Source organism: Pteropus medius, unplaced genomic scaffold, assembly GCF_902729225.1.
Source record: "Pteropus medius unplaced genomic scaffold, Ma_sr-lr_union100, whole genome shotgun sequence".
In the NCBI taxonomy this organism is placed as follows: Eukaryota; Metazoa; Chordata; class Mammalia; order Chiroptera; family Pteropodidae; genus Pteropus; species Pteropus medius.
Window position 1 is genome coordinate 971,613 of NW_024352783.1, and position 21,096 is coordinate 992,708.

The 21,096-nt window shown below is 43.5% G+C and overlaps 1 protein-coding gene and 3 non-coding genes across 4 annotated transcripts; all 4 read right to left on the minus strand.

Annotated features, from left to right (window-relative positions):
* Window positions 1–414: 414 nt before the first annotated feature.
* On the minus strand, window positions 415–488 carry TRNAT-AGU (transfer RNA threonine (anticodon AGU)). Its single transcript has one exon. It is a non-coding gene; the product is annotated as a tRNA-Thr (tRNA).
* Window positions 489–815: 327 nt separating this feature from the next.
* TRNAS-AGA (transfer RNA serine (anticodon AGA)) lies at window positions 816–897 on the minus strand. Its single transcript has one exon. It is a non-coding gene; the product is annotated as a tRNA-Ser (tRNA).
* Window positions 898–1,347: 450 nt separating this feature from the next.
* On the minus strand, window positions 1,348–1,421 carry TRNAI-AAU (transfer RNA isoleucine (anticodon AAU)). Its single transcript has one exon. It is a non-coding gene; the product is annotated as a tRNA-Ile (tRNA).
* A 777-nt stretch (window positions 1,422–2,198) lies between these two features.
* On the minus strand, window positions 2,199–21,050 carry CTC1 (CST telomere replication complex component 1). The gene is made up of 23 exons (XM_039847294.1): window positions 20,895–21,050; window positions 18,270–18,433; window positions 13,746–13,980; window positions 13,387–13,598; window positions 12,946–13,102; window positions 9,730–10,020; window positions 9,501–9,629; window positions 8,688–8,920; window positions 8,388–8,565; window positions 8,095–8,295; window positions 7,505–7,631; window positions 6,802–6,916; window positions 6,336–6,663; window positions 6,174–6,263; window positions 5,730–5,923; window positions 4,817–4,905; window positions 4,550–4,724; window positions 4,175–4,252; window positions 3,800–3,944; window positions 3,641–3,705; window positions 3,233–3,398; window positions 3,002–3,128; window positions 2,199–2,846 (listed from the first exon to the last, which is right to left on the minus strand). Exons 1-23 carry the CDS (start codon window positions 21,009–21,011, stop codon window positions 2,707–2,709), a joined length of 3,756 nt encoding a protein of 1,251 aa, XP_039703228.1. The 5' UTR covers window positions 21,012–21,050; the 3' UTR covers window positions 2,199–2,706.
* Between the last annotated feature and the right edge of the window lie 46 nt (window positions 21,051–21,096).

The window sequence follows — 21,096 nt, forward strand, 5'->3', positions numbered from 1 at the left end:
CACCCTCCCTGCTCCATTTTTAAAATTTAAAAATTTATGATATATACATGTATAATTTTGAGGCCTCAAACCAAAATAAATATATTGAAGAACCAAATAAAACAAACCGACTCAGTTTCTAGGGGACATCCTGGGGTAGGGCATGGGAGGTGGGGCTGCCTCTCCGCAAGGTATAGAGTGGCCACCTGACTAGCCCACTAGCACCAACGGGGTGTGGCATCAGCTGGGCAAAAGAAGGTGTAGGTGTCAGGATTCCTGCCCTGGTCACAGGGTGAGCTTTTAAAGTGTTAGTATCATAGGACTGGCAGCTCTTCTCAGCAGGAATTCTGAATGCTCTGAGTGTGGAACTATAACACTTACGTCTTTTAGTATAGATTCAGAGACAAAAAATAACAAATCCAAGAGTGGAACATAAGGCACCGCTGGGATTCGAACCCAGGATCTCCTGTTTACTAGACAGGCGCTTTAACCAACTAAGCCACGGCGCCAACGTTGCTCGAGCTGTTCCAGATGGTGCACTACAAGAATGTACATCCTGGAACCTGGCCACATCAATTTTTTTCAGGTTTCCCTAAAATTAATTTTGACAAAATAATTAGATTTGATGTCAAACATCAATCCATGGATCCCCAATGTTGAAAGAAATAAATCGAAGATCTCAACCCTAGCCAAAAATGCTTGGTTGGGGAGCATCCGAGAGTCTAGGAGTTCCGAGACGGGAATTTCTGGAACACTCATCGAAATAAATTTTTTGTCTGACCTTGGATATAAAGAAAGTAGAGTACGAGCGGGGGAGAAAAATTCAAAAGACCACACGTAGTCGGCAGGATTCGAACCTGCGCGGGGAGACCCCAATGGATTTCTAGTCCATCGCCTTAACCACTCGGCCACGACTACATGGCTACACTTGCCCTTCTCCTCCAAAAGTCTTCTTAGTTTCTGGGTGTGGCAAACCACCCCTTTACGATTTTGCGGTTCTGGGGCTAGGAGATTGGTGGGTGTGAACATCGGAGTAGGATAGAATCGTAATGGAACTTTCACTAGCAACCCCACCCCACACTCTGCCTTTCTGGGGTCCTCGTCTCGTTTCTTCCCTTTCTTTCAGCGGCCTCCAACGCGCTCCCAGGAAAGAGAAGACGCGGCAGCCGCCGGGAACCGTTCCTTCTGCCCTAGCCCAGAGAATGTCCTTCCAAAGCCTGGAGTGTTCAACAATTCAGGTTTCGAAAAGCCATGGGTCGTTTGCGATCCAGAGCCAAGTGGCTCCGGGCAGAAACTTCCTGGTAACGGCATGTATGGGAGATGGGAAGGAAAAAACAAAAACAAAAACTAAACAAAAAAACTCAATCCTGGCCCGTACGGGGATCGAACCCGCGACCTTGGCGTTATTAGCACCACGCTCTAACCAACTGAGCTAACCGGCCAGCGATGACAAACGTTGGCTTCAACTACATATACCTATATCAAGAGGTATAGCAGCAAAACTGTTTCAACCTTTTAAGATTTTTTTTGTGTGACTTACCCATGACTCAAGAGCCTCCCAAATACAATCTGGAAGCAATCTCTTAGAGGGCCAGGAATGACCTCTGAGCAAAATTTTCTTACTATGCTAGTCTTTTAACATTTTGATCCAAGGGGTGTGGCTAGGCTCTACCTCTCCATTGAGAAAGCAACTCCCAGGAAAAAATTGGAAAACCACCAACCAAATACATAAGTACCCCCAAATATTTGATTGTGCAATCCCTAAGTCTACGGATTCTGACTTAAGAATTCCTACCAGTCTCACAGTGTGGATCAAAGATTTGCCTTAGGCCTAGCCCATGGGAAACCCACAGTACTGACCACTTGACTGGTGTTCCATAGTACAGGTTTCTTACAAGCCTCTCTTAATGGTTGGCATTCCCCTCACTCCCACTTCCTTATATCCATCTTGTACTTCCCATTAACTCTAGGCTTGCATAATTGACTTCCTCCTCAGCGCAACCTTGCTGACTGAGACCATCAAAGTAATGTTCTCTACCCTGCCCCCACCTCCCCAATTTACTCCCTTTAGGGTAGATAACAACCAAACTGACTTTTGGTATTATTCTTCCACTGGACCAGCTCTTCAAACCAGTTTTGGCACTGGTGGAAAACAAGGGTGGAAATGATGGTAAATGATGGGCCAGCTGCCAGGTCAGAAAGTCTGGGACCCCAGGAGCACAAGTGCAAAACATCACCAGAGCTTTATTACAGTCCAAGGGACTTGTCACAAGTGTTAGATAGGACAAGAGTCTCAAGGTCTGGGCTGTTCTTACTAAATGCTATTCTTTTAACATTTTGCTAAATGTTAATTTCCATCTCCTCTACTTGCTAAAAGTAAATGAAACTACCTATAACACAAGGCGAGTCTTCTGTTCCTCTGGCCCCTGCCACAATGGCAGAACCCAGGGTCAGGGTCACCTGTGAATGCAGGTGCTTTAACCCCAAGCAGAGGTAAAATATCAACAGCGCCATGATTTGCCTATTTCCACACTTTCCCCAAGGTGGGCTAGCACCAGAATATGAAGGAGAAATTACAGTAGGGTAGCAGTTTATGAATACAGGGCTCTGGGGTCCTGGTTCAATCACAAAGAAGGCAAGGGCTACGACAAGGGGGAGGAGCTGGGGCCTAGCTCTCAAGGGTTCCAGCAGACAGAAAGAACTTTCAGGCCATTGTTGCAGTTCAGGTTAGCAGGAAGAAGCAAATGCCCCTAGAGAGCTGGAGTGCTCAGGCTCCTGGATAGAGAGACATGACAGTTGGATCGTGGGATTCACACGAGTCAGGAGAGGGAGCTCCCCACATTGGAATCGCTGTAGCCGAGGAGATTCTGAGATAGGAAGAGAGGAAAACACATGCGCTATTCATTTGGTTTTTAGTCCTCATCTACCATTCTCTTCCCCAACTCCAGAAATCCTCTATCAATCCCTCATCCCTCTTCCTCCTGTGACCCATCTATCTACACCCCCACCCTTCCATCCTTACCTAAAGGGATGATCTTGGAGGGTTTCCTCTCAAGCTCAAATGAAAGCACAATAGGGCGGAGGACAGAGAGGCTGGTACAAAGTGTCCGGAGGAAGAGGGTCAAGGGCTCATCAATCTTGGCTGAAGACTAGAAAGGGAAACTGAGGATTAAGCAGAACTCAAACTCCTACATCCTCTACCAAACCCTCAGGAACATGGGTATCCGAGACCCACCTCCTAGCCACATCTCACCTCAGGTTGGGCTCCAGGCCCTGTAAATTGCAAGGCCACTTTCCCTGGCCCTCTGACAAATTCTAGGAGGGAGGTCCACTCACTAGGACACAGCCCTAGTGCTGCTGCCACGTGATGATTCCTACAGGTCACCACAGCTTCAGCAGTTCCATCCTCCACCAGAAGCCTGAGGGGGGGGAGGGGTAAAAAACAAACTCTCACAGCAAACCCACATGGTGAGTCACCTGAACTCAATATGCCTCCATCCCCACTGTTTTATCTTTAACTTGTTTACCCTTAGTTCATTCAAAAATATTTATCAAACAATTCCCACAAGCTGAGAATTATGTTAACACAGGGACAGCACACAGGCGAAGTTGTGTAATAGGGAAGTAAATGGTGCGATGGGTGCCCACCTTGTGCTCTCACCTGATGCTGGCCTGGCTTACAGATGTCTGAGTGGGGCAAGTGGAACTCTGATGAGTACACCTCCCCTGGGAAAAAAAAAAAAGTGGTTGGAAAAATCCTCTTGGTCTCATCACATCCCTCTGGCACCCTACACCCAGCTTAGCCTCTCCCCTCCCATACCTGGTGGCAGAGGCTGGTACAGTGAGCACACACCCAGAGGAGCTGAAGGCTGAAGACAGAAACAATATGGCAAGAGGCAGTGGCACGGAATGGGGACTGCCCACCCTGTAGCAGTTCAGCCAGGTAGATGTGGGGCAGCGGAGCACTAAAAAAATGATGGGGGAGGGAACTGTGTCAAGAAATAGCCAAAGGAGTGCTGAAAGCAGGGTGTGTCTGGAAGGACTTTATTTGGGGCAGAGGAAATCACTCTGACTCAACATATTCTGTTAGGATTGGAGAAGACTGTAGTTATGGCAAAAATTCCTGAGCCAGGAACATGTGTGGAATACAGATGTGAGGATGTGAGATTTGGGGATCAGAGCCTGGGGCACTGACCTAATTGTGGTCTCCGGGGGAAAACTCAGGACCTGCATATAAGTGGATGACCGGAAACAACAGTAAACATTGTGGGATCTGCAAGAGGAAGGAGAAGGAAGTCAATTTGAAGCTGAAGTTGAGACTCTATCAGAGACTAGGCTACTCCTCTGAGGGATGTTCCCTAGCCCAGGCTCTATCAAATCAGAGGGAAGAATGAGGAAAGGACTGGTCTGGAACATCTCATGAGAGTAGAGGGCATAAACTCCAGAGTAACATATAAAATGTAATTATCAAAAAAGAAGGTGTCATTGTAGCATAGTTAGGTAGGGGTGACCATTCAAAAGAACCATATCAGTCGGGAGAGGCAGCAAGGCCAGCTTCATAGATCTTCACCTGGAAACTCTTTTCTCCAGCTGGTTAAAGTAGACTCGGGCTCTTGGAAGGAGTCCTAGTGGTGGAGGCAAGTGTGGGCCTTCAATATATATGTCCAAGTGAGGGGGAAATTCACAATCAGCAGTCTCCAGAGCTACGGTTAGCTTCACACACCGTCTTCTGGCCTCAGTGCTCCCTACAGGATAGGGGAGGGGTCAGTGGTATCTTTCTGGACCATAAAGTCCCATCGCTCCATTTCATACCTTCCCTTAAAGGAAGTGTCATTACCAGGCTTTGTCCAGACAGGGGCCGGAAGTGGCTCACACAATGTCCGTGACAGAATCTCAGCTGAGAAGGACACCAAAGAATCTGTGAAGCTGAAGGGTCAGAGAAATACAGTGAGAATGAAGGCATAAGAAAACAGAATGGAGAGTCAAGTCTAAAGACAGAAAAAGGAGCTAAAGTATCTGTTAGAACATCATCTAAGATCTCAAAAATTCTCATGCTGTGTCAAATCACACACTAAAAGTAACAGGATTTATAGGAAAAATAGAATTGTGGCAGACCGCTCAAAACCTATACAACTTTGTAACTAACCAGAGGCCTTATCAAGAAGTACACCAGCTGAGTTAAATCTGCTCTTGCATTTATGCCTAGAATATGTCAGTCCATCATTTGCAGCTTAATATGCTGGAGCTCATGCTCCCACCTTCAAATTAGATCCTTAAAAACATTCACTTCTAGTAGAGACCAGTTTCATAAAAATTACACATACACTCCACTACGGTTTAATACAGGGGAAAATATCTCTGCAGCTTCTTCATTTGCATTTGCAGGTACCCCAAAAGGTTGATATGAAGGGAGTACATCTGTTCCTGAAGCTATAAGCTAGGTACTTCTTGTACTAAAAGAAGGCCCTGCTCTATAGATTTTCAGCTTTTGTCTTTACATTTTAAAAAAATTTCTTATATTTCCTTTTGTTGCTAAGGCTGCTCATGATCATTTCAAAATAGTAACATTCTGGAGGGGCAAGGGGAATCAGGTATGAAACACAATTCCCATCGTACACTGACATCTTTCCTCTAGGAGCTAAATCACATGAAAGAAACACAGAAGCAGAGATAGGACTGTGCACCAAACCTAACGACGGCAGAGGAAGGGAGAGCAGTCTAATGAGCTGGAGAAGCTGAAAGACATTTACTTGCCACTGAGCAGGTCGGTCAGTGAGGACTGAGGCAGTGCCTTGTTGATACCCAGCACATCTGGGATGTTCTGGGAGCTCTCAAGTTCCAGGGTCCACTCATCCCGGATAGTGAGGCAGGATGTACAACCAGCCAACTCCAGAGGACGCTGCGATATGCAGGATGAACTACCCTCCTCAAACAACATTGGTGTCTGCCAGGAAATTGGAAGACAACAGTCTCTGATCCGGAAGGAGGTTCACAAAATACTATGACCCAATTTTGTGTTCCTTCTGGAGCCTAGTGAAAGAAGTGATCTAGAAATAGACAGGTCTTCTATTTGATCTAGATCTACCCTTCTATTAGAAGAGCTAGACAGTGACCAGGCACTGGCACTTCCTCTCCAGACCCTAAACCAAAAAGAAAGTTTTCTGGGGAAGGGTATAATGAAACTGAGCACTCACGGGAGGGCCAGGAGCCACAAGTCGGTATACTTGCCCAGGGTGCAAGAAATCGAACCAGCGGACTGAGGAGCCAAGAAAGATGAGGAGAACCTGTAAGGAAGGAGAGCAAGATGCTGGGGTTCCAGACAGGTCAAGCCCTAGATCCCTGCAATGCCAGCTTACCTTTTGATTCTTGTTCTCATCTCCCTTGAGCTCAAGTGAGCCCCATCCAGTTCCCTCCTTCCTCTGGGTGCTCCCAAGCCAGCTCCCTGATACGTAGAAACTGAGTGTGGGCTTGTGCACCTCTGGACTGGCTCCTGGGGGAATACAAAAGTTCCTCTTCATCAGTGCCTCCCTGTGGGACAGCAAGAACAACCGGCTCTGTCCTAAGTGGGGATCCTTGGGGAGGGTGGGCTCTGTCTGAGGAGATGTTGATGAGGTGGCTGAGAGAAGGAAGGGTCTGGGCACAGGAAGGATCAGGGCATCAGCCAGGAGGAACTGGACGTACACTCTGTTGGGAGAGACAAGAAATAGGTGTCTTAGTGACACAGACACTGGGTGTGCAGGCCCCAGCATTCTAATATCTGCACCAGGCCCTGCCCCTTCCCCTCAGAGACTTGGCGTACAGCCACCATCCCAAGAAGCCAACCTGGCCTGCTGCTTCTGGATGAAGCCCGTCATGCTCAGTTCCTTCCAGGAAGGAAAGTTGCTTCTGACATTCCTCTCTATGACCAACTGGAACCTCTCTGCCCGTACCAAACAGCCTAGAAGAAAGAAGTTTTCTATTTTGACAAGAGGAGAGAACTGTGGAATGGGAAGTGAAGCAGATCGCCCTGCAGGTCTTGCTGCCCAACACAAGCCTGACCTGACCTCCACTTTAGAGGGATGACACCTCCAAGGAGAAACCATTCCATCTGCATGTCCAATCCCACCCCTGGCCTCCTAGGCTGAAAGGCCTTGATTCTACTTTCTCACAAATCCCTAAAATGCCCATTCCTAGATCTAAGATGCTTTCCAGGATTTTCCTGTCCACAAATCTCAATAAGTCCAAGTAAGACTATCATTATTCTTCCAAACTAAGAATGCAAGAAATAAGAGCTGCCATCCTGATGTGCATATTAGGCACTATGGAAGGAGAAATGAATATTGGGAATTGGAGTTCTGGCTAGGGAACCCCTTGCTTCCTTTCTCTACCTGCCAATACTGGTCTTCCAAACTTCTCCCAAAACCTATTGATTAATCTATGTAACTTCAGCATCTCTAGAAAATCTCAGCAGGTACTTCCTCCCGAAGCCCCCATTCCTAGACCCTCCACTCTGCTACCACCACCTCTCCACCTTTGGACTCCAAACCTATAAGCCGGGGGTCAGTGATGGGTTGTGAGTGCTTGTTCAAGAGTAGGCAGGGGAGGGAACCACTTTGATCCCGAAGTTGTAGACAACCTTTATGAGATGAAGCCACTAGGATCCCAAGTAAAACCTAAAGGGAGATGAAAGCCAACGTATCAAGTATTTATTAAGCAAATATTGAGCATCTACTATGTGCTAGGCACTGTGTTAAATGTCAGCTACAAAGTGAACACAAGAGACATAGCCTCTGACCTCAAAGAATTTATTTTCAAGTGGGGAAGACATATGTGAAAAAAAAACATAGATGCGTTCACATCGAGGTTAGAGGTAGGAGAATAAGCATCGGACATAATAAGAAGTTTGGATTTTATTTTATGTGCACTGGGAGAAACAAGGATTTAAAGCAAGACAGTTTTGTAATCCAAGTCACATTTTACCTCGCTCTTTCTACTTGCTGTCGCTAGGGGTCAAGAAGAAACGGAGTAGTTTAGTTAGAAGGCTAGTCAGTAAAAATGACAAGAAATGACTACAGTAGTGGTAGTAAGGATAGCACAAAGAGAAAGTGCCCTGAGCCCTGCTGGAGCCCCACTTACATGAGCTGGTTGGAAGGTGGCGGGCAGCAGACAGAGCCAGGACCAGGCAAGGCGCTGATTGAGTTGGTAAGTGGTCAGGTGTGAAGCCTCTGGGAGGGGCAGAAGGGTCTTAGGGTCAAAGGAGGCCCAGGCCCTGCACTCCCCTTCCTCTTTCAGGGTGGCCAGAGTGGGGAAAGAGCAGGGAGTCTGCAGCCGAGTATACTGTAAGGGAGAGAAGAAAAATCAGATTGTGTATTCCATTTGTACCCTCCATATATTAGCTCTGCCACCCAACTTTCCTCACATCCTCATACCTTCTGGAGTGGACAGAGATGTGGCTCTTCAAGGATCTCCTTATGTGCATTCCGACTGGGGATGCATGGTGGAGACAGAACATTCAGGGTAGGAGCCAGCAGTTGTAGTCCCAGGCTGGAGTTCCCAGGAGAGACATGCTGAAGGAACTGGTGGTGTCTCAGCACATGGGGACACAGCCTTGGCCAGGGAGAAACGGTGAGTCACTTCCCCCAAAGACCCTGCTTCTTCCAAGATCCTGCTTCCCTTACAAAGGCGGTGTCCTACTCCCACTGCCAGCCCAGACTCCTCATCCTCCTTACTTGCGAGCCAGCTCCTCCAGGGCCTTGGTAGCCCACAGGTAGAGGGGAAGTCCTAGCTGATATTCCCATACCAGCTGCTCATACAGGGAGGCCCCCTGGGCTTGGGGGGAAGTCTGAGTCTCAGGCTTCTGACGAGAGAATCCTCGAAGTAGAATGGCACCACGGAGACAAGGGGCTAGCACTGGCCTTCTTGTCCCTCCACCCACTGACTGAAGGAGGTGAACATCCTGGAGCTGGAGAAAGGCAGAAAAAGTGAAAAAGGAGAAGTGAAGCCAACTCAATGACTCCAGGCAGTTAACTGTAGTTTTCCATTTCCTGAGTTCTAACAGAAACCCAATTTTTCCTATACAGGCGATTTCCTTTCGGCCTCCATGCCTTACCTTCCATCACAACCCACTGCCCTTGGGGTAAGGCTTCATCTTTCACAAGCTTCACCCAGTCTTTCCATGGACCAGAGGACTCCTAGCTGGTATGGCTTACCTACTCACCAGGCCACCTGACATCATTCTGGCTCTTCCTATAACTGTGCATCTCTTCCTCCAGTTAGAAGGCCCTTCTATGAAGGAGAGACACTCTGGTCCCAACCCCTTCTCCATGAGCCCCAGATTCTACTACTTCCTGATCTGCACTCTCATCCAAATCATTCTTAACGAATGCACATGCTCCCCGACCCCGATACACACTTATTATTTTTATATTTTTGCTATAAAGGTTCTCACCCTGCTACCCCCCCAAAAAAAAGACCAGCCTATAAAGGTTAAAGAAGCTGCTGAGAAGGCCTCTCTTTATCACCAGCCCTGATCCCTCATGTACCTCCAGACAGACTCCTGGTCGCACCACCCGCCTGAGGCCATGGAATTGCTGGTAAGCAAGACAAAGCCCCAGCTGCCCATCCAGTTCATAGAGGCCAGCAGGCTGATTCAGCACACCCGTGACCGTTCCCTGCAAAAAGGTCAAAGAGCCAGTTGATCTCTATTTCCTTCCCCTTTGAAGATAAACATTTCCTGCCCCTCAAGCTCTAGGATCTCTTCCCTATACTCACCGTATATGATAAGAGTCTGGAGTCCCGGACAAGACCTTTTTGCTCCTTCCTGTCTTGGGAGTTGCTGGGCCTAGGGTGTGGCTTGGGGTCAGCCTCTAAGAGGAGTTCGTCTGGCTCTAATTTTAGTTCCAGCTCTCGCACACATTCTGGTTTCAGCGGCAAAAGACAGGAGGAGGGACTAGTTGTCCAAACATGGTAACGGTGACCATGGATCTTGGATACTCGAAGCTCTGTCAGCACATAGGCCCTACCAGGCCAAAGGGCTCGGTGCCAGACCAGCTGGGCAGGGACCTGCAGAGGCAGGCAACATGGTACATGAGATGCTTCCCACAATGCTGCCCTTTTGCCAGAGTCCCTTTCCATCATGATTTGACCTCAAAGATCTGTTCTTCATGAGCTTTCCTTGCTTCTTCATCTTCCTTGTTTATAAATTAAATGTTAAACCATAGAACTTTCAGGATCTCTCCTCTCAAAGGAGATGCCAAATGTTTCCTAATTCCTCCCCCAAGATACAAACCATCTGTAAAACTTCCTCCAAAACACATAAACATTCCATTTAGAAAATTAGGTCCTTTTTGACTTTTCCCTATTCCACCCCATAACATATAAACAACTTTCACTTATTCAATCAACATGCACTGGGTATGTAGGTATGTATCTAGTATGGAAACAGATGTTAAGGGAAATATAATAGACTATTCCCTCTCTTCTAACATATTTTAAACCACTGGGAAACACAGACGTAAACCCAAGTCATAATATGGGGCCATGTATGATCAAGTGGCAAAAAGAATACACATTCGCTAAGTTTTCCGAGAAAGAGAGAGGAGGTTAGGATGTTGGAATGATCAGGAAGCCCAAGTGAAAGAAGTAAAACTTGAACAGGGTCCTGAAGGACATCTCCAGTTTGTCAAAGTGGAGAGAAAGAAAGGTGATTCAAGCAGGAGGCAACAACATGGAAATGTGCAGAACTCAGAACAAGCAAGGCAGTGAAAACACTGGCAAGGATGAAGAAAAAGGAATGTTCCTGGGAGGTGCTAGAGACAAGATGAGAAGCCAAGTTGAGGGGGAAAAAAACACACTGAAGACTTTATAAGAAAATAAGATATATCAAAGCAGGAAAATAAAAATAAACATCTGACAACAGGGCATTATATGGACTGGGGAAGGATGGTTGTTGAAGAAATTTAAGCACGAAGTAAAAAGAGACTGTTCTTAAGTATACCAGTCTCCCACAGGCACAATGGTATACTCCCACAGGCACAATGGTACTGTTGCCATTCTGAGGGCCTTCAAAACACAGTGATGGTCAAGACACTTGAACTTCAGTTCCCTGTGCTCAACTTCACAGACCTCCAATCTACTCTAAAACCAGCTGAGTATCACCAATCAGACCTTGGATGTCACAATTCATTGTAAGGTATTGCTAAGACCTCACTTAAGCTTACTGACTGTGCAAAACAAGTAGTTAATAATGGTTTGACTGAACAAACAAATGAATACTGGTGCTTCTGCTCTCCCCCAACCCTCCTTTACTCATTAACCTTTCACTAGGACCTCCAATATTGCAGGCCCTTCTCCTTTATTCAGACACTGAGGTTCTTCCCTTCCTCTGTTCTAATACCACATCACCATGGCTAATTCCACAACTCCTTTCCTAAGGCAAAAAACCTACTTGAGGAAGACAGACCCATGCCACCCCAGTGCCAAACGCTGATAGTGACCCTCTCCAGCTGGGTCCCATCACTGTTTAGCAATCTCTTAACCCTGACCTTTACTCCTCTTTACTGAGTCCAGTCCTTCATTTTCAAGAAATGACCTCACTCTTCTACTATAGAAGAGATTTACTGGGGTCATCTAGAGTGACAGTATGTCCCTTCAGTAGCCCACAAACACACCAAGATCACTCCTCTCCTCACCCCTCAGGCTTATTCCGAAGCCCACCTCTGTACCCTCATAACCTTGTGCTTGGACATGTACTTACCACAGCACTTATGATCTTGAACAGTAACTATTGACTTAATTATCTGGCTGAGAGCTTCAATTTTGTGCCTCTGAACTGACCAAAGTGCCTAGCATTATATTACATACTCGATAAAAGTTGAATCTTGGTACAGGTGATTCTCTAGTCCTAAATATCCTCCCCTCTCTCCTAGTGATTTAAATCCTGTCCAATCTTCAAGCCTCAGATCAAGTCTAAACTCTCTCATAAGGCTTCCCTCCACATAATAAACTCCAGATAACGTGCTACAGCAGTTACAAACTATACCACACATCTTAGAACTTACATACTGTTTTGCATTTCTCTGCTTATTTCATAAATCAATACCATATAAAATCTACAATAAGATAAACTACCCAAAGGGTTTACCGGACTTCGGTCACCCTGCAGAAATTCAGAGATTTCTCTCTTGACATATAATACATGAATGAGCCAATCCCACTCTGCACAGACCATTTGAATGGTCTCCAGGAGACTTAAAATATTCTAATGTGGAAAAAAATACAAAAGCTCCTCTTTAACCCCGAAGGAAAAAGCAGGATCAGAAATTTGGGTGGCTTCTAAGAATTTTTAGTTTTAGCATTTTTAGATCCATTATACTCTAATCACTGTTATTTAAACTCATGACACACACAGACACAGTTAAGAATTCTAATAGTGCTAATAAATTTCAGTTTCCTTTTTTTTCTAATATGCATGTTAGAAAGGCTTTTCATTCTTTAATTGTTTTGAATGCTTTTGGAACCCTGTTCAGATAATTTATAAGACATATAACAATAATTGGTGTATACATTAATGATTTTAAAATTTTACCAGTTGATAAGAGTCTACAATAAGTACCAAGTTATAAGTCATATAACAATACACTTTTAAAAAGTGTATATATTTAATGTCTTAAGAATGTTCAGATAAATAATTTCCTTGGTCATCCTTCTAATGTAGGGGAAAAAAAATCAAGTGATTTTGGCAGATTTTCAAAATGTCACACACAATACAAAAGTTGTCTACTCAAATGAACTGCATGGCAGGCAAGTCCATTCCCCACCTCCTGTACACAGAAATGACGTTACCTGGAATCTTCCCTCAACATCACTATTCCAGAAAAGAACTCTCCACCTTTCCTTTGTGGTTCCTCCTAAGATGTTATCTTTCCTATTAAGAGTTCTAACACCACTTCTATATCTCCATGCCCCTGAACTGACCCCATTCCTCACCTGAACGATGATGGACACATAACTGCCAGTTTGGCTGCCAGCTGGGGATGATTCACCAAGAGACAGGACAAAGTAAGCTTTCTTTTGACTTTTCACCAGGGCACTCAATCGAACCAGCTTCCCAGCCAGGTTTGGCTGCACGACTTTGAGCTTGCTCCTAAGGAAGGTAGAAAGAAGAGAGAAAAAATCATTTTTATTTCTTTTCTTTTACCCAACAAATGCCTCCCCTCCCACATAAAGAAAAATCCAGTTGTGATGTAAAATTTCCCTATTTCCCCAGCGATTCCAAAGATATTATTCTAAAAGAGGCCCTATCGTTCCCTTGATTTGGAACATTCCATCTATATTACTCTCAATACCCTCTCGCCTTCTTTCCACTGACCCATCATCATCCTCCCAGTTTCGCAGTGCTCCTTCATCCCCTAAAGAGGGAAGAATTACCTGTGCCTGAGCAGGCGGGAAGCAGCCTCAGGGTAGAGAACAGAGATAGGGGTGAGAGGGCCAGCACTGATGGTCAAGGGAAACACTGGCACAGGGGCACCCCAGAGCTCCAAGTGCCCTTCTTCTGAGAAATTACCCCTGGCAGGAGGGAGGTAACTCCAACTGGGGAACAGAAAGAGATGGCTCAACCAAGAAAGGTCCAGATCTATGAGCTAAAAAAGACCAAGAGAAAGGGTTAATCAAGATCCTCATATCCCATTTAATCCCTTCTACCTTTGCTCCCTCAGAGACTTAACTGCCTCACTCCTAGGTACCATTCTTGTTAGGATCTGAGCATCTAACCTTCCCTTCCTACTCACCTCACAGCCCAGGATACCAGTGTTATCTCTCACATAAAGATTTCCATTCCTGCACTTTTGTTCCAAGTCCCCTGATAGGTCTGTTAGTGTCCCTAAAAGTAAAAGCCGCTCCCGGGGCAGGGTCCCACTTAGTCCAGCTTCTTGGGCCCAAGCCTGGTACGCGGTACTGCTCCAGGACAGGTGGCTGCAGCATGGGAGGTGCTGGTGGGTCTTGAGGTCCTGTACTGAGACAAAGCTGCAGAGTGAAGGAAGCAAAGTCTTACAAAGCTGTATCCAAGCCTAAGAAGTTAATTTCAACCCCAACAAATCCCCCCACTATCCCAAGGAAAGGTCAATGGGGAACATGGACTAAGAAAGGAGGTTGTTTGATTAACTAAAGGCGGGGAAAGCTGGGGTGAAGAGTCTAAGAAAATGAGGATGGGATCTGGGTTCAAAGACTGGGTAGTACCAAGGGAGAAAGTAGAAAGAAAGTCTGCTGAATAATATCTTGAACAAGATAAAGCCACAGAGAAGACTAAGAGAAATGAAGTAGGAATGCAAAAGCAGCCTGAGGAGATGAATGTGGGGAGAACATTTTACAGAATATTTTACAAATAGCTCCTTCGATAGCATCTCAGAGCTCTTAAACAGAAAACTCCAATGGGGCCACTTAGGCATCTGCCTAATGGCTCAAACTCAATGGACCTAGCCGGGTTTCCTTCCTAGTCTAGAAGATCACAGGACTAGAGACTAGCTGGGAAACTGAGGCTGAGATGGGAGTTAGTATCAAGAGTTTCCAAATCTCAAGAGATGTATGAGATCGGCCATTCTTAAGCAAAGTATTGCAACACTGCTGAGTCACTATTGTGAGGTATATCATGGATAATGTGATAACAGTTAAATTATCAAAGTTGTGATAGATTCACATCTTTGTAATACCATTATTCCACACTTGCATTCCTATGATTTTTTGAGTAGAAAAGAAATAGGATATGGTTACGAAACATCACAATTTATCCTGATTGTACTCGTAAAGATCAACCACACATGAGTACTGAAGTGTGGGAATGTTGTTCTAGATGGCTCACTGCCCTTCCATATCTGCTTCATTCTTTCTCAAATGGCTTTGAAGCAGGTAAACAGCAAAGATAGAAACTGACATGCGTTGAGCCTCTCTTACTATACTATACTGGGTCCGTTCACGCTTGATATTGTATTGAATTTCACTAAAACCCCTTGTAAGACTACCAACGAGGAAACAGAGAGGTTCAGGTACACAGTGGCGCAGGTGGCAAAGCTAAGTGCACCTCACTCAAAAGTCCATGTTCTTTCTGTGTTTCTCTACTTCTCTAAATGCCCAGGCAAAAGCAGTGGGAGAGAGCTGTTTCTTAGACACCTTCAGGACAGAAAACAATAAAAACAGGGGTCACTTTTCCCAGATTCTTTAGGGTTTGGGTCAGGAACTGAAGGTGATAACCTCAAATCCTTTGCATTTATCATTGCTCTCCAACTTTCAAGGCCTAGCACAATGCCTGGCATACAACAGGCACTCAATGAAGGAGAATGAAGAAATGAATATTTATGTCTGTCAAATAATTTCTATTTTACCCTTATTCACTTTATGAACTCGTCATGTCTATATATTATACTATCAATTTTATATTTATCTTGAATAACAAGAAACTTTAAAAAGGTTCCAAGTTTTCTAAAAATTGCTGACTTACCACTTTTCAATTATTCTAGTAATATCAGAATTTGGAGAGATTTGGATCTTCCTTTAATCAGACTATGATCACCGAGGCCACTAGGCATACACTCAACTCACCAGTGGGAGACCTCAACCCCACTACAATTAAAGACTTCATGGAAATCACAATTTCTTCAACTATGACTGGTTGATAAGTAGCTCTCCTGTCCCAGGGCTTTTCCCATACTAGTAGGACAGTTTCAGATGAGAGCTCATTCTATATTTAAAAAAACAACGGAATCTTAAAAGTTATGAACATAGACAAGAATTATAGGAAAAACAGAGTCCAAAGGAGAAGAGTTACATAGGAGGAAAAGAAAAAAGTCCCCAGGTAAAAGGGCTCTCAGAAATTAATTTGGAATTACAATATCATTTAATCCTATCAAATAGGCCAAAAAAAAATTTTTTTAAAAGGCAAAAACAAGATATGAAAAAGGTTCAGGATATAGATATATACTGGTATGTGTGTCAACTGGCACAACTCCATCGGAGAGTAATGCGAAAACAGCCAGTGAAGCTGATAGTGTGCTTATTGGATGAGGCTGTACCTCCTCCCTTCAGAACACTGATTACTTAAGGAGAAGGGGTAGAGAACTGGATCAGGATAGAGCACTTAGGGGACTTTACCAAATCTGTAACACTTTACTTCTTATAAAAGAGAACTGAAGCAAATATGGCAAAATGCTATGGTTTTCAAAACTGAGAGTTAAGTATCTGGCTAAACACAATGCCAAACAACACAGTTTAGTTCAGCTGACATTTTTTCATAGGCAAGACTTCTCAGTAACGGAAGCAGTGCATTGATTTACATTCTGGAAGACCAGAAATTTTGGTTATCACTGGTTTATTGCATTTGCGATTCTTTTTGTCTTTATTCTGAGGATATAGTTGAAAGAAAATTTTCCTGTTCTGTGTAGTTATGAATAACATTGTAATTGTTAGATTCATTTGTTTCCCTCAGTATTCCATCTTAGGATTTCCCCCCTATCCTTGTTGAATTTAATTTTTTAAAAAAATTACATTTATTGGGGTAACATTGGTTAATAACATAATTTTCAGGTATACGAGATTATAATTCAACATCTATACTCTATTGCGTGCTCTTTATATAGTCCAATTTCCTTCCATTACTGTATATTTGACCCTCTCTACCCACTTCGTCCTCCCCACCAATCCTGTTTCCCCTCTGGTAACCATCACTCTATGAGTTCACTTTTGTTTTGTTTGTTTTTGTTTTATATTCTACACATGAGTGAAATCAACCAATTTTTGTCCTTTTCCATATGACTTATTTCACTTAGCATAATACTCTCAAGATCCATCATGTTGTTGCAAATGGCTATATTCCATCTTCTTTATGGCTGAGTAGTATTCTATTATGTGTGTGTGTACACACACGCTTCATCTTCTTTATCCAATCATCCATCAATCTACTTAGACTGTTTCTATGTCTTGACTATTGTTAGTAACGCTGCAATGAACATAGGGATACATATATTTTTACATATAAGTGTTTTCATATTTTTCAGGGAAATAACCAGAAGAGTAATTGCTGGATCATTTAGGTAGTTCTAGTCTTAATTTTTTTGAGATACCTCCATACCATTTCCATAATGGCTGTACTAATTTACATTCCCACCAACAGTGGACAAGGGTTCCCATTTCTTCACCTCTTTTTATTTCCTATTGATTCATAATAAAGTCCATGGATAAGAAAATTACACAGAATTTTTTAAATGTTTTTTTGGATAACATGGAGTACAATTAAGCTGTCTTCTCACCAAAGATCCCTTGCCTTTACAGACTATGACAGATTGCTAGGCTGAGTGAAGTGTTTCTCAAACTGCTATAAGCAGGTTAAGGGAGTGCCAGGGAAAAAGTATCCTGTGCTCAAAAAAATCTGGGAAATGACAAATTAAACAAAGCTAAACAGATTTCTACCTTTTTTATTTTTTAAAAAGATAAATGCACAGTGATATGTATATTCACATAATAGAATACCATACAGCAGTTGAAATAAATGAGTTAGAGCTATTAATATGAATAAATTTTGGAAGCATAATTTTAAGTACAAACAGCAAATTACAAAGGACAGATAAGGTATAGTACCATTTATATAAAGTCTAAAGGTATGCAAAACTCTACTGTATATTGCTTGGGGATATACACATGTGAAGTAAAAATATAAAGATATCTACAGGAATAATATACATACTCAAGATAGTGGGTACTTCTATGACAAGGTAAATAGGCTTCTTTTTGCAGTACTTTTCAGACTTTAATGTTAATGAGCCTCATGACCCTCCTAGAGAAGCTTATCATATCCAATCTCTCTCAAATTTATTTAGCCACGGTGCTTTTTTCTTGTGGTACTTTATTAATATTGCCTAGAACAGTTTAGGAAATGCTAGCGTAGTTTAAAAAAAAAAAAACCTTCAGAAGATCTTAAACTCAGGTCTTCTTAAACACAACTATTTGCACCTAGTGAATCTTAGTTACCTAATATACAAAATGAAATAGTATCAGCCTCTCTCCCCACTTTGAGAGCTTTTTCCAAATTTTCTTTCAATCTTCTCCACACCCTCTTCCTTCCTTTCCTTGTCTCTAAACTTGACTTAAGCCAATTTCGGAGAACTATAGGAAAAGGAAAGCAGCTTGATGGAGAATGGAAAAGTCTGGCAGAAGGGGATTGTGTTTATACCACCTTTTCTTCCCCTTTGCAAGTTTCCCCTCACTCTTCTCAGTTCCTTCCTTTAAATTCCAAATTGAACTTCTCACTGAAGCTAACCTCTCCTTACCTGTAGCTGAGGGGCAGTGTAAAACCTTGGTTCCTTCCCTGGGACAACCAGGTAGTCTTCACACAGTCAATTATCAACTGAGTCAACTGGACGTTAGACTCTTTGCCAGCTGGACACAGGGTCTCTTGGATGAAGGCCTGGGCAGCCTCAAGCCAGGCTTGCTCCTGAGGAAAGTAAATCTAGTAAGAACATCTTCATGACCATCCTGCCCACCAAGGAAATTCTGGGAAGAATAAAGGAATAGAAAAAAGAAAAATCAAGAGGGTATGTAAATGAAAAAGAAAAGTAAAAAAGTTTAGAGCTTAAAGAAACCTTAGAAGCCTTTAGTCCAGCCGTACAATCATCAGCTCAGAGAGTTGGCCATCCAGCTTTGGTCTTGTCTCTTTCTTTAATAAATCTGTACCAATCCTTAAAGTGCTCAACTAGAATATATATTCCTCTGTGAACCCTTCTATGATCATCCCAGGCAGAATGCTGCTCCCTCCTTGGAACTCCCACAGCACCTTGCACCTATCTCTATTAAAAGCAATGATCACCAAAGATAGTGGTATTCCATTTTATGTAGGGTCTGCTTCTAAAGCCAGTAAGTTGAAAAAAAGATTGGTCAAAAATCACCCTTGAAAAAAATCCTTTGAATTGGATATAGTACTATATAGTAACTTATATGGAAATGGAAATGTATCTAATAATAAACAGTACATTAAAAGAAAAAAGACAAAGTATAATTTTTAATTATTCCACTTTTTTAGTCATCCATACATTTGAGTTCCCATAAGCTAAATGCATATATGATACAATCCTACTGGATGTTTCCTGTTCTGTCTTTTCGGCTAAGATGTGAGCTTCCTAAGGAGGACATGAACCACCTTTATATACTCACCATAGATTCTGGACACATAGTTCCCGCTCTATGTAGATAACTCTAGGACATGGGACCAGCTTGGCCTATTCCTGGTGCTGGGCAGTTTTAGTTTTAAATTCCAACAGAATTCAACAAAACTTAGAGGTAGGTCTTTTATCCTTCTTGATCTCCAGTGTTAATTCTAAACTATTACAGTTCTATCCCTGTTCCTCCAATGCTCTTCTATTAGCCTTCTGGTCAATACTCCACATTCGGTGAATATTTAGCAGCTTGGAAACAGCTCGAAAAACCAGTCTTCAAGTTCTAGATGACTTCAGTGTCCTCGTGAACAGTCCTACCACTAACCTTCACCTTCATTTCACCTCAGCCAAACACTCCCACTCATGTCATGGTTGTCAAAACTGGACCAGGTTATCATTCAGAACTGCCCACCAATATAATCTAAGCTCAGGCTCTCATACATCTGTCTTTCTCTCTTGGTCATCTTTTTTACTCCTATTCCTCTGAGAGGTTGTCCATTGCTTGGCAGATTGAACACTACTGTTTCTCAAAGTGGTACCTCAGAATCGCCAGTTTTATTTAAAATGCAGGTGATTTTTGGGTGACCTCAACTACTGAATCAGAATGGGGGGGAATGGAGTCTGTATTTTAAATAAGCTCCCCAGATTGATACTAATATAGGTTAATATAAGTTTGAGAACACTATATATTTTCTTATCAATGACCTCATCCACTGGATGGCTTTATTAGCTGATTGTTCCTATATCTCTACTTTAGTTGATCTCTCTCTAGAGCTCTAGTTATATCCATGTGCGATCGGATTCCCCACCTGGCCAACCTACATGCACCAAGGATGCCCAACATTGAACTTTTCACAAAATCCACTCCTCTTCCAGTGTTCACTAACTTAGCAAATAGCACTCTCAAACAAATAGTTCTATCTTGACTCCTTAACTCCTTTCCTTTCCCTACACAAGACCCAAGTCCTTTAGATTCTATCTCCTTGATTTTTATTTTTTTTTTACTGTCTTCATCTCTGGTACCTCAACATTGCCGCCATGGTCAGAGTCATCATCTTCTCTCATTATATTTCAACCACAGCCTTCTAATTGGTACTCCAGTCCACTCTCTACACTGCTACCTCAGGAAAGGGAAATTAAAATGTCTTTTAAATTCCTACTTTTCTGTTTAAAACCCTTAATAACTCCCAATGGTCCTCGGGTTAAAGTCGCTGCTTAACAAGACTTATAAGACTGTCAGCTTTGACCCCTCTACCACCATCTAATTGAACTTTTTGAGTTTTTCAAAGACATTTTCTCTATCTCGCCTTCGAACATGTTTTTGCCTCCACCTTGAGACCTCTTACAGTGTTTTGTTTGTTTGTTTGTTTTTTGCTTTACTAACTCCTACACGTACTTTGGGTTTCAAAAGCTTTTCCTGATAACCAGTTAGAGTTGAATCAGGGGTTTCTCTCAAGAACCCACAGCCCAAAGTTCGCCATTAGTCTGCTCCTGGCTTCCTACTGGTCTTGATGCCTAGAGAGTGGAACGAGACGTGTTTAAGGCTCACAGTAGTCGCTGCAGTAATGAACAAATATATTCGCAGAACCAGTGAGAGGGGGTAGGACGAACAGCCTCACAGGGTCCCCATCACCCGTGCGCGGCCAGCGAAGTCAGGGAGGGGAAGAGGCAAGGTGGAGGGAACAGAAAAGAAAATCCGGGACAGACAAGAAAAAAGGACGAGGGTCAGAGAACGGCACTCACGGAGCCTGGAGCTTGTGCCGGGTGAGCCGTCATGATACGCCACAGGACTTGCTCCTGGAAGGTGAGCAAAGCGCCGCTGGCCAGAATGATCAATAGAGGGCCGACCTGTGACGTCATCAACGGGCGCGTTCTCGGCTCCACCTCCGGCTTCTCCCCACCCTACATCCGTTAAGACCTCTCTGTTCCACTCTCACCTCTGCCC